The sequence below is a fragment of the Littorina saxatilis genome, linkage group LG1 (genome assembly GCF_037325665.1).
Source record: "Littorina saxatilis isolate snail1 linkage group LG1, US_GU_Lsax_2.0, whole genome shotgun sequence".
NCBI classification, from domain to species: domain Eukaryota; kingdom Metazoa; phylum Mollusca; class Gastropoda; order Littorinimorpha; family Littorinidae; genus Littorina; species Littorina saxatilis.
Window position 1 is genome coordinate 79,638,033 of NC_090245.1, and position 12,500 is coordinate 79,650,532.

General features: G+C 41.0%; 1 protein-coding gene and 1 non-coding gene across 2 annotated transcripts in view; one reads left to right on the forward strand and one right to left on the reverse strand.

Moving 5' to 3' along the window:
• Positions 1 to 12,500, forward strand: part of LOC138950833 (high affinity cAMP-specific and IBMX-insensitive 3',5'-cyclic phosphodiesterase 8B-like) — a 55,920-nt gene that overhangs the window by 26,333 nt on the left and 17,087 nt on the right. The window contains exons 4-8 of the mRNA XM_070322554.1: positions 255 to 445; positions 1,113 to 1,175; positions 3,994 to 4,051; positions 4,853 to 5,020; positions 5,965 to 6,102. Of these exons, the coding sequence (XP_070178655.1) occupies positions 255 to 445; positions 1,113 to 1,175; positions 3,994 to 4,051; positions 4,853 to 5,020; positions 5,965 to 6,102 (618 nt within the window). The remainder of the gene's footprint in view (positions 1 to 254; positions 446 to 1,112; positions 1,176 to 3,993; positions 4,052 to 4,852; positions 5,021 to 5,964; positions 6,103 to 12,500) is intronic.
• Positions 4,742 to 4,815, reverse strand: Trnat-ugu (transfer RNA threonine (anticodon UGU)). Its single transcript has one exon. It is a non-coding gene; the product is annotated as a tRNA-Thr (tRNA).

Here is a 12,500-nt window from a genome sequence, read left to right on the forward strand (position 1 = left end):
AGCAAACAAACAAACAGTCAGACAGACAGTCAGACAGACAGACAGACAGACAGACAGACAGGCAGACAAACAAACAGACAGACAGACAGGCAGACAGGCAGACAAGCATACAGACAGACAGACAGCCACTCAGCCAGCCAGACAGACAGACAGACAAACAGACAGACAGACAGCCAGCCAGCCAGCCAGACAGACAGACAGATAGATTCATGTACGCATTAACTCAGTCAATTTGCGTGTGTCCATGTTGACAGATCCTGCTAGTATTTAGCAAGGAGGACGCGCAGAGCGAGAGCCTGTGGCAGGCAGCGGAGCGCCTCGGTTACAAATGCAGCCTCGCTCTCACGCCGGAATCAGCACTGGAGAACTTCCTGCAACGCCACCATGACGTGGCCTTTATTGACAAGAGGTCCTCCAAAGGCTTTGACGCCGAGACGCTTTGCAGGTTAGCAGGGCTGCTTCAATTTTGTATAACCAATGTCGCGTTTTCAACGGAAGTTCTACAAGAATAAGACTTCCTATGTTCCAAAATCAAACCAACACAAAAATCCTCAAAGAAGAATGTTAATGTTGACTTGTTTTAGTTTGTATTGTGAGTTCTGTCCTTTGCGCTAAATCAAACGTTCCTTTATTGTTCTTGTTAATGTTGGACATTTTCAACGATACTCCCTTCTTTGACGTGTTGTTTTGTCTCATCTGTTTATCTAAATGTTTGTTTATCTGAATGTGGACTAAATACTAATAATATTATTGAATAGATATGTTGCATACATTGTTTTTTGTATATATATATATATGTCTTTTCTGTCAGTCTTCCTCTTTACCTTTTGCCCCTTCTCTGTCTATTCCATTTCTGTCTCTGTGTTCGCATACATTTTGGCCACTTTGATGTTCTTTTGCGTACTCGACAGCTTTTCACCATGTGTAATTGTGATTGTCTATTAAGTGTCCTTTCCAAACGTATTCGCATCACTATTTCCAAGTGTAGTATTGTTTACACTTTAAGAAGCACACTTGAGAGCCTCAAGAAACATTGAGTGAGCTATAATAATTTAGCGTCAAATGCTTCGTTTGTACCCAAACATTTCTAATCATGTTACTATCTGTTGCAGATCAATGCGCGCCAGTGCCAAAAGCAACGATTACACAGTTATGGTAGCAGTATGTAAACAAAAGTAAGTATTTATTCTCATTATTCTTGTCACTCGAGATCATCTCGGAGTTTGTCTTGCATTGCTTTTTTGGTCAAACTGATCATTGCGAAAACCAAAGATGGCGCTTTGTCTGTAGACAAGTACATCGTTATTGATTTTGTATATAAACAAAAGTGAGTTTTTATTCTCATCAGTTATGGTAGCAATATGTATGCACAAAAGTGACTTTTCTGTTTATCATTCTTTTTGTTCCTTATCAGCGTTGGGTCTGTCTAGTTTTGAACGTTTGATCGTTCCGGTACTTTAGTGGAAGCTACTGTTGGTACATGGTGCAGTGTTTGGAGAAGATGTACACATGGTAGCAGTATATACAAACAAAAGTTTAAAACAATTCTTCACCTCATTCTTGTCACTCTATATATCGACTTGGGATTTGTTCATTACTGTACGTTTTGTCACTCCGATAGTTTTGGAAGCCAGCGTCGGCGCTGTGATTGTGGAATCCAGTGCTTGTCTTTCATCGGTCGATGGCATCCTGAACTCAGGTCAAAATGAGTTGGGCTCATTCTCTCCCTGACCGGACGCTACAGTCGTACGCGAATCTATCAAAACAAAAATACAGGTATCTCCCATATGGTTTTCGCGAGCACTGATCTAAATTTGAGATCAGTTTTCGCGAGACGAAAATGATTGCAGATTGGCCGACTTCGACAGTGATCTCCTTTCTGTTCTTTACATTTATGATAAAGACATCGTTCTGAGGTCAAAACAAGTCGAAATTTTGGGACTGCTGCCGGAAGGAGACCGTAATATATGGTTTCATCACTGTCAACTGGTTACAGAAAAAAATCGCCTGCTCCAGTGAGTGCCGAAACCAAACGGTTGATTATCACGTGACACTTTTGCCATATTTAGAGTTGTTTGCACAGTAAATACAGCCGCGAAAAATAGCTCGCTTGAAACTGTCTTACATATCAATTCCTTTGTAATTTAAAAATTACAAAACACCATGAAAAATCATTATTGACGATCGCGAATCTGCTTATATCAATAATACATTACAAAAAGCTCTAAATATGTTAAACAAAAATCTGTAAGGAAACTCAAGGCGAGAATGAGCCGAACTCATTTTGACATGAGTTCAGGATGCGGTCGATGGCTGAAGTAGTCTGTATGCAAATATTATGACTTGCCAGTGTGTTTTACGGGAAAATCGACCCAACATCAAAAGCAGAGAAAAGCCGTCGTTGTTTCTTCCTCTCTTCCTGGCCTTTGTTGCCGCGCCACTGTTCTGTACTCAAGTATCTCTCTTCCTGGCCTTTGTTGCCGCGCCACTGTTCTGTTCTCAAGTATCTCTCTTCCTGGCCTTTGTTGCCGCGCCACTGTTCTGTACTCAAGTATCTCTCTTCCTGGCCTTTGTTGCCGCGCCACTGTTCTGTACTCAAGTATCTCTCTTCCTGGCCTTTGTTGCCGCACCACTGTTCTGTTCTCAAGTATCTCTTCCTGGCCTTTGTTGCCGCGCCACTGTTCTGTACTCAAGTATCTCTCTTCCTGGCCTTTGTTGCCGCGCCACTGTTCTGTTCTCAAGTATCTCTCTTCCTGGCCTTTGTTGCCGCGCCACTGTTCTGTACTCAAGTATCTCTCTTCCTGGCCTTTGTTGCCGCGCCACTGTTCTGTTCTCAAGTACCTCTCTTCCTGGCCTTTGTTGCCGCGCCACTGTTCTGTTCTCAAGTATCTCTCTTCCTGGCCTTTGTTGCCGCGCCACTGTTCTGTTCTCAAGTATCTCTCTTCCTGGCCTTAGTTGCCGCGCCACTGTTCTGTTCTCAAGTATCTCTCTTCCTGGCCGTTGTTGCCGCGCCACTGTTCTGTACTCAGGTATCTCTCTTCCTGGCCTTTGTTGCCGCGCCACTGTTCTGTTCTCAAGTATCTCTCTTCCTGGCCTTTGTTGCCGCGCCACTATTCTGTACTCAAGTATCTCTCTTCCTGGCCTTTGTTGCCGCGCCATTGTTCTGTACTCAAGTATCTCTCTTCCTGGCCTTTGTTGCCGCGCCACTGTTCTGTACTCAAGTATCTCTCTTCCTGGCCTTTGTTGCCGCGCCACTGTTCTGTACTCAAGTATCTCTCTTCCTCTCGCTGTCTTTTTTCTGCCCCGATCTTTTTTCACTTTCACGCACATCAAAGAAAACGCAGACTGCCAAAACTGGCACCAACATTTATACGACCCGTGTTAAAGTACCACTTGTTTCATCCATGATTTCAACCCTACAAAAAATGTCTGAAAGAAAAAGCCTTTTGACGGGCGTTGAGGCTTAAATAAGTAGCAAGGAGATCAAACACCTTTTACGGTTGAACGGCTTGTTTGATTTTGACTGATTTGTATTGATGGTGACAGAAAACATTTTCAAAGTGAAAATTAAAAGACAAAAATAGCTGAAAGAGCTATAGCCATCTCAAAATGTACGACAACACTTTTTGTGGGTGTGTGTTCTGACGGAGGATTTTTCCTTTGTTGTGTGTGTGTGGGGGTGTGAATCTGGGAACGGGCAACATTTAGTGGAAATATGTCACCTCATCTTTGACGAGACATAATTACAGAAGTGCGTCTATAATTACGAGAACAGGTACTATTCAAAACACGCTTGTGTGAAATAATGAAAACACTGTATTTAAAACATGATGTTACCACGAGAGCTTTTCAGTAACACTTCATTAGTAAATGTTTCTGCTATGAATACTTATAATAATCTGCAAGTTATTGAGTTATTTATTTTTTGAAAATCATCCCATAATCATCGATCTTCACAATTTGACTAATTTTCTGTTTCTTTTTTTCTTTCAGTCAAAGTGATAAAGACGAACCCTCTATATTACCTCTGCTCAAGGCAGGATTTCACAGGGTAAGTTTTTGCAATATCTGATTAATTTGAAAGATGTGCGAACAGGATGAGAGGATGGTAAATTAACGAACTTCACGGTTTCTTACTGAATAAACATATAAATGCACGAGCACTCAACTAACCAATTTGTATGGATCTGCCAAACAGTTCACAGGTCAAGATATGTATAAAACACACACACGCACGCACACACACTCACACACAAACACACACGCACGCGCACACACACACACACACACACGCACACGCACACACTCACACACACAAACAAACACACACACACACACACAGCAAACACACACACACCCACACCAACACATACACGCATACATTCACACATACACACACACACACTAACACACACACTCACACACACGCATTTGGCGAGGGCCGGATGAAGAAAAGCATGGTTGCATTGCTTATTCTGCCACTCTCGAAAACTCGAAAAATAAGTAGTACATTTTAAGGGGCTTATTGTCCGTCAGGTCTTAATTGCCTATATTGGACATGAATTGGTTTATACAATTTGAGTTTTACGCCCTCACGGCTTTTTGATGTATGCGTGTTTAGGTGGTATCAGACATCTGCACTTATGGTAGAATGACCAAGATCTTTAACGTGCCATTGTGGTGACACGGGGGTGGGAGATGAATACCGTCTCTGGGTCTGCACATAAAGTTGACCCGTGTCCGACCCGGCCCGGATTCGAACCAGCGACCTCTCGATCACAAGTCCAGTGCTCTACCACCTGAGCTACCCGGGCCCCCGAGAAAAATAAAGTTCAATTCAATTCTTTTACAGCGTTTCCAAGAAAGCACCAATGTGGGTGTGTGTATTAACGAGCTGCACCAGCTGTCGTACGGGGAGGTTCGAACCCAGAGGAAGCTGAGGGCGTGCGGGGCCCTGGTGACGGCTCTAGACAGCATCTCGGATGCCGTGGAGATCACCAACGAACAACACGTTATCCAGGTAGGGCCAACATTTAAAGTTGAAAAAAAAACACAAAAACAAACAAAAACATTTCAAGTTCTTTCTTTACTTTCTTTATTTGGTGTTTAACGTCGTTTTCAACCACGAAGGTTATATCGCGACGGCATTTCAAGTTGAGAGTGTGTCAACATAAATTAGCTGCAGAGAATCAACAACCTGACTGCCTCTTGTGTTGAGGACAGACTTTTTCTGAGTGAAATTCGCAGATTAACATGAGCGTCTCTTCAGCCAAAAGAAATGATGCCTCTATCCACAGAAATCAGGCGGTTAATTTTTAGTATGTCTTTAAGTGGAAGGATGCGTTTCTCGCATCGAGGGGTTTTCACAGACATGTACTGTTGTTTTTCAAATGTAAGGAGCTTCTCGTTAACTTTGCTTCTAACTGACACGAGTTGTCTGTCTTGACTGTTGCAGTATGTAAATCACATGTACGAACGCATCACGGGATTTTCGCAAATGTATTGGTTTTTTTTTTTTTAATGTAAGGTGCTTCTCGTTAACTGTGCTAGCAACTGACCCGATTTGTCTGTCTTGACTGTTGCAGTATGTAAATCACATGTACGAACGCATCACGGGATTTTCGCAAATATATTGGGTTTTTTTTTTAATGTAAGGTGCTTCTCGTTAACTGTGCTAGCAACTGACCCGAGTTGTCTGTCTTGGCTGTTGCAGTATGTAAATCACATGTACGAACGCATCACGGGGTTTTCGCAAATGTATTGGTTTTTTTTAATGTAAGGAGCTTCTCGTTAACTGTGCAACCAACTGACCCGAGTTGTCTGTCTTGGTTGTCGCAGTATGTAAATCACATGAACAAACGCATCACGGGGTTTTCGCAAATGTACTGTTATTTTATACATGAAAGGAGCTTCTCGTTAACTTTGCTAGCAACTGACCCGAGTTGTCTGTCTTGGGTGTTGCAGTATGTAAATCACATGTACGAACGTATCACGGGGTTCAGTAACGAGGAGCTGGTTGGTCGAGACGCACGCGACATGTCTCGGTCGGAACGAAACAAAGATCTGCACGAGACCATAACCCAGCAAACCAGAAAGGGAAAGGTATGTTTTGCTTGTATTTGCTTTGTTTATCTGTGTGTCTGTTTGTCTGTCTGTGTGTGTACTCGCATTCAGTTTATGGGACACGTTTACTGCCTCTTTCTCACGCTGAAGAATTCACGCAGGTGATGTTACGGGAGGTTTATTGTTGTATAGGCCTACCCTGTGCCGTGACCATGACGCTGACCCTGGTGAAAACTACAAAAAGTAATTTAGAATACAAGAAGAACTAAGATGAAACATCAAAGCACATTCTCATAAACGCATAACTTCAAACATGTTAATCACCTCTTTAAATGGCGAGACGGCGTCAAAGAAAGCACAAATCATTAAAGCATAATTATTACATTGACGTGACGCAGATTCCGGTTTAAGTAATAACTCATAACATTCAAATACCAGAATTACTAACACTGAAAAAACAAAATAGGCAGCGAAATTAAGCGAATCGTCCAAAGTCTCAAATAGTCTAATCCGGTCAGACCATGAATTCGCGCATAAATTATCAAAGTAAACTAGCTTAACCATCGTATATTTCCCTTTCGGCATTATAATTACAAGTTAACTGCGAATTTAAAATCCATAAAAAAATTAATGTCAAAATTACCCTACAAATTAAATACTCATCAAATCAAACTTGAAATTTCATCATCTACAGTTATTATTGCGGACAATTTATTCGCTCAAACAAAACAAGCCGATAATCAACAGAAAACGCATAAACAACGTAAAAAAATATTGAAGAAAAACGTCTCGACATGTGCGGTAAATCCGAGCACAAAGTTGCAAACGGTGCAATATAATAGGCATATTTCGGTAAACAATAAGGCAATCATAATGCAAACAATCAACAGATAAATCAACATACCTGTGCTGCGCATTGTCCCATTAAAGAAACTAACTTCAGACCATAGACTTCACTGAAGTGTAAAAAAAAATCAAAACTTGACTAAATGTAAAAAGATAGGCTTCCTTGAACCTTAAGCCTACTGCCTCCGACGGTTGCCAGTGGAAAAATGACTTTCAATCGCTATTCAGTTCCCGCACACCCTTTTCTGAATAGTGCTCAATACAAAAACACAACTAAATTCTTTGGCCAAGCAACACAAGCACGAAATCAGCGCACACTTCGTTACAAAACTCACGCCGATACTTGTGAAAGAGTGAAGCTTTGGCTAACACGACAAACAAGAAGGAATAACAGAGGGGTCAACACACATTGAAGAAAGAGAGAGAGAAGGAAGGAGGGACAGAGGGTAGGAAGGTAAGAGAGAGAGAGGGGGAAGGAGGGAGAGAGGGAAGGAGGGAGAGATAGGGAAAGAGAAAGGGAAGGAGAGGAGAAAGAGAAAAGAGATAGAAATGGAGAGAGAGAGAGAGAGAGAGAGAGAGAGAGAGAGAGACAGAGAGAGAGAGAGATATGGAAGAAAAGAAAGAAAGATAAAGAGATAGAAGTTAAAGATACCTAAAAGAGCAAGAGCAGAAAGAAAGTAAAGAATGAAGAGCTAGGGAAAAGAACAGTAAAAAGAATAAATAAGGGAAGAACGTAGCAAAAAAAGGAAACAGTATAAGAGAGAAGAAGCTAGAGCAGGCAAAAAGAGTTTGCAAATAAGAAAGAGGAAAGTGCTTAAGACAACAGGCCTCAGAGGGAATGGCCGTGCACTGCCAATCCAAAAGAGGCCTACAGAAGGTGAAGAACGAAAGAAGGGAAAGGAACAGAAGAGGGTAAGTACAGAAGGGCTGAAGAAGGAACAGAGGTAGATACAAGGAAAGAGTAAGAGGAAAAGAAGGGGAATGAGAGTGAAGAAGAAAAGGAGAGTGACGATTCAACAAACACCCAAAGATTACATTTTGAAAACGCACATAAAAATTCTCGCCTATGAAGGCGAGCACAGTGTGTCTGTCTCGCTTAGTCCATGATTGTACTCTCTCTCTCTCTCTCTCTCTCTCTCTCTCTCTCTCTCTCTCTCTCTCTCTCTCTCTCTCTCTCACTCTCTCTCTCTCTCTCTCTCTCTCTCTCTCTCTCTCTCTCTCTCTCTCTCTCTCTCTCTCTCTCTCTCTCTCTCTCTCTCTCTCTCTCTCTCTCTCTCTGCTTCTGTCTTTCTCTGTTTCTGTCTTCCACTGTCTATCTGTCTGTCTGTCTATCTGTTTCTCTTTCTTTTTATATTTAGTCAAGTTTTGACTAAATATTTTAACATCGAGGGGGAATCGAAACGAGGGTCGTGGTGTATGTGCGTGTGTGCGTGTGTGTGTGTGTCTGTGTGTGTGTGTGTGTAGAGCGATTCAGACTAAACTACTGGACCGATCTTTATGAAATTTGACATGAGAGTTCCTGGGTATGAAATCCCCGAACGTTTTTTTCATTTTTTTGATAAATGTCTTTGATGACGTCATATCCGGCTTTTCGTGAAAGTTGAGGCGGCACTGTCACGCCCTCATTTTTCAACCAAATTGGTTGAAATTTTGGTCAAGTACTCTTCGACGAAGCCCGGGGTTCGGTATTGCATTTCAGCTTGGTGGCTTAAAAATTAATTAATGACTTTGGTCATTAAAAATCTGAAAATTGTAAAAAAAATTAAAAATTTATAAAACGATCCAAATTTACGTTTATCTTATTCTCCATCATTTGCTGATTCCAAAAACATATCAATATGTTATATTTGGATTAAAAACAAGCTCTGAAAATTAAATATATAAAAATTATTATCAAATTTTTTTTTTCGAAATCAATTTAAAAACACTTTCATCGTATTCCTTGTCGGTTCCTGATTCCAAAAATATATAGATATGATATGTTTGGATTAAAAACACGCTCAGAAAGTTAAAACGAAGAGAGGTACAGAAAAGCGTGCTATCCTTCTTAGCGCAACGAATACCCCGCTCTTCTTGTCAATTCCACGGGCACTGCCTTTGCCACGGGCGGTGGAGTGACGATGCTACGAGTATACGGTCTTGCTGCGTTCAGTTTCATTCTGTGAGTTCGACAGCTACTTGACTAAATATTGTATTTTCGCCTTACGCGACTTGTTTTCTTTCTTGATTTCATCACGCATTTCTTTATTAGCAAAAGGATTATTGAACGTTGTTCTTGCACGAAATTAAAATCACATTACATGAAACCGAATTCTGTGTCTCTTTTAGATTCATTACGTCAGGGTACAATCATGACATAAGCTCGAACAACAAATGCTCGAACGACAAAACCTCGAACGACAAAACCTCGAATTGACAAAAGCTCGACGCGACAATAGCTCGACGCGACAATAGCTCGACGCGACATAAGCTCGAACGACAGAAGATCGACCGGACAAATGCTCGACGCGACAAAAGCTCGATGCGACAAAAGCTCGACACGACGAAAGTTCGAACGTGTCTGTGCGTGTCCTTCTCAGTGTTATTTAGCCTGTCTGTTTTTTTGGGGGGTGTTTTTTTAATCTGTCTGAGAGAGAGAGAGAGAGAGAGAGAGAGAGAGAGAGAGAGAGAGAGAGAGAGAGAGAGAGAGAGAGAGAGAGAGAGAGAGAGGGAGAGAGAAAGAGAGAGAGAGAGAGAAGAACGAAGAGAGAAAAAAGAAGGGGGACGATCGTGTCGGGGTTTATATTATTGTTATTGTTTTAATTGGGAATGACTGTTTGTCTGGAAAAGGTTTAGGTAAGCGGCACGGGAAAATTAACGACTGTTTGTTTGCTTGCTAGCTGTGAGTATATATCAATTCAGAAAAAAAAAGTTTCTCCGAATCAACAGTGTGATCACTGTGATCAGAAATTATCGAAACTATCATGCACAGTCGGAACTGATTCCAGCGTCGCGGACGACGCTGGTATATGTGGTTGGGAAGAACGTGCCTGTGGAGAATTAGTCTCCAAGCCAAAGCGCGCTGACTCTCCAAGCCAAAACAATTTCAAAGCTGAAAAAAATGTACAATTTACGCGAAACGATTAAACACAGCTTTCGGGTGTTTTTTTTTTTAATCTAAGATGTACATAAATATACCACTCCGACCATAAGGAAAAGAAAAAAAGACACACAAAAAAAAAGACCGAGAGGAGCCGAGTCAATCCGAGACCAACCGAGAGGACGTGTTTCGCGCCGTTTCGACGTCGTTTGTTCAGATGCGGCCGGTTGGATCAGTTGCGGTCATACAGGGGCGCCTTGCACAAGAAAAGATCTTCAACAATCCCGATCATCATCATGGTACAATAATGTTTTGTGCGCCCCCATGTATGTGTTCTGTGCTAATAATGCACGGTTGTGAAATGTCCGTACACATTTTGTGGCACTATGTAATTGTTAGTGCATCCTCCTGCGGATGCTTCGTGCTAAAAATGCACTTCCATTAAAATATTGTACGCTCATGTCAGTAATATATTTTCAATTGTTTCTCTGTCAATTTCAAGTGTTTGTTTCCAATTACTTCAGTATCTCCCTGTTGCAATTCCAGGTGATTCATTATGCATGTGCCAATTTGAGGTGTTTAATTCTGATTCCTGTATTTACAGTGTAAAATTAAAACTATTGTTTTCAAACATTCCTATGACACCTGGTAATGGTTCTGTGGTTTTGTTTTTAATTTGTATTTTGTTTTTCTGCAATAAATATTTGAAATGGATCTGAGGCCGACTTACTACTTTTAGCACTCTTTTTCACCACATTCCCACGTACAGATATTGCAATATCAACTCTTCCTTTCTACCTGTTTCAAACAAGCTCTATTTTTTAATTAAAACGTTTTTACTAAATGTCTTAATATAGAGGGGGGAATCGAGACGAGGGTCTTGGTGTATGTGCGTGTGTGTGTGTGTGTGTGTGTGTGTGTGTGTGTGTGTGTGTGTGTGTGTGTGTGTGTCTGTCTGTGTGTGTGTGTGTAGAACGATTCAGACTAAACTACTGGACCGATCTTTATGAAATTTGACATGAGACTTCCTGGGAATGATATTCCAGGACGATTTTTTGGTGTTTTTTTTTTATAAACGTCTTTTATGACGTCATATCCGGCTTTTTTGTACAAGTTGAGGCTGCACTGTCACACCCTCATTTTTCAATCAAATTGATTGAAATTTTGGCCAAGCAATCTTCGACGAAGGCCGGACTTCCGTATTGCATTTTAGTTTGGTGGCTTAAAAATTAATTAATGACTTTGGTCATTAAAAATCTGAAAATTGTAAAAAAATAAATAAATTATAAAACGATCCAAATTTACGTTCATCTTATTCTTCATCCTTTTCTGATTCCAAAAACATATAAATATGTTATATTTGGATTAAAAACAAGCTCTAAAAATTAAAAATATAAAAATTATGATCAAAATTAAATTTCCGAAATCGTTTTAAAAACTATTTCATCTTATTCCTTGTCGGTTCCTGATTCCAAAAACAAAAAGATGTGATATGTTTGGATTAAAAACACGCTCAGAAAGTTAAAACGAAGAGAGGTACAGTAAAGCGTGCTATGAAGCACAGCGCAACCGTTACCGCGCCAAACAGGCTCGTCACTTTCACTGCCTTTTGCACTAGCGGCGGACTACGTTCAGTTTCATTCTGTGAGTTCCACAGCTTGACTAAATGTAGTAATTTCGCCTTACGCGACTTGTTTTTTCTTGTGGCTGTTTGATCAATTCATAGCAAGCATTGACTGAAATAAACAATTTATATATCCAGCACAACATGCAATTCATTGAATTTTGACCCTAACCTTTTAACACTTCCCAAAATAAATCTTTGGTGGACATTGCATCGACGCTGTTCATTTTGAATGAACATTTTTCTTGGTTGTTATTTCCACCGGCGTGTCGGCTTCACACACTGCCTGCGCCATGGAGGTAACCAAGACACAAAAGGGAAAGCCTCTGTTATGTTTGGACGGCTTCACTTACAATGTGGATGCAAAGAAAGACAAAAAGATCTACTGGAAGTGCACACAATCAAAGGACAAATGCCGAGGACGAGCAATATCTAGTAAAACTGCAGACGGGTCACCTGCAGACGCAGCCGTGTGTGTGTGTGTGTGTGTAATCCAGCAGCGTACTTACAAGAACAAGAACAAGAACAAGAACAACAACAACAACCTAACAACAAAAAACAACAAACAACAACGCGTTAAGCGATATCAAACAATTTAGTCAATTTGCCGCTCGAAACTAAAATATGAACACAGCCATATATATGACGTCATATAAACAGTTTTGACAACATCGCTCTACACAAGATTAGCAACATGTGTGTGTGTCATCGTGTCGAGCTTTTGTCGCATCGAGCTTTTGTCGCGTCGAGCATTTGTCCGGTCGAGCTTCTGTCGTTCGAGCTTATGTCGCGTCGAGCTTTTGTCGCATCGAGCTTATGTCCATTCGAGGTTTTGTCGTTCGAGCTTTCGTCGTTCGAGCTTTCGTCGTTCGAGCTTTTGTCGTTCGA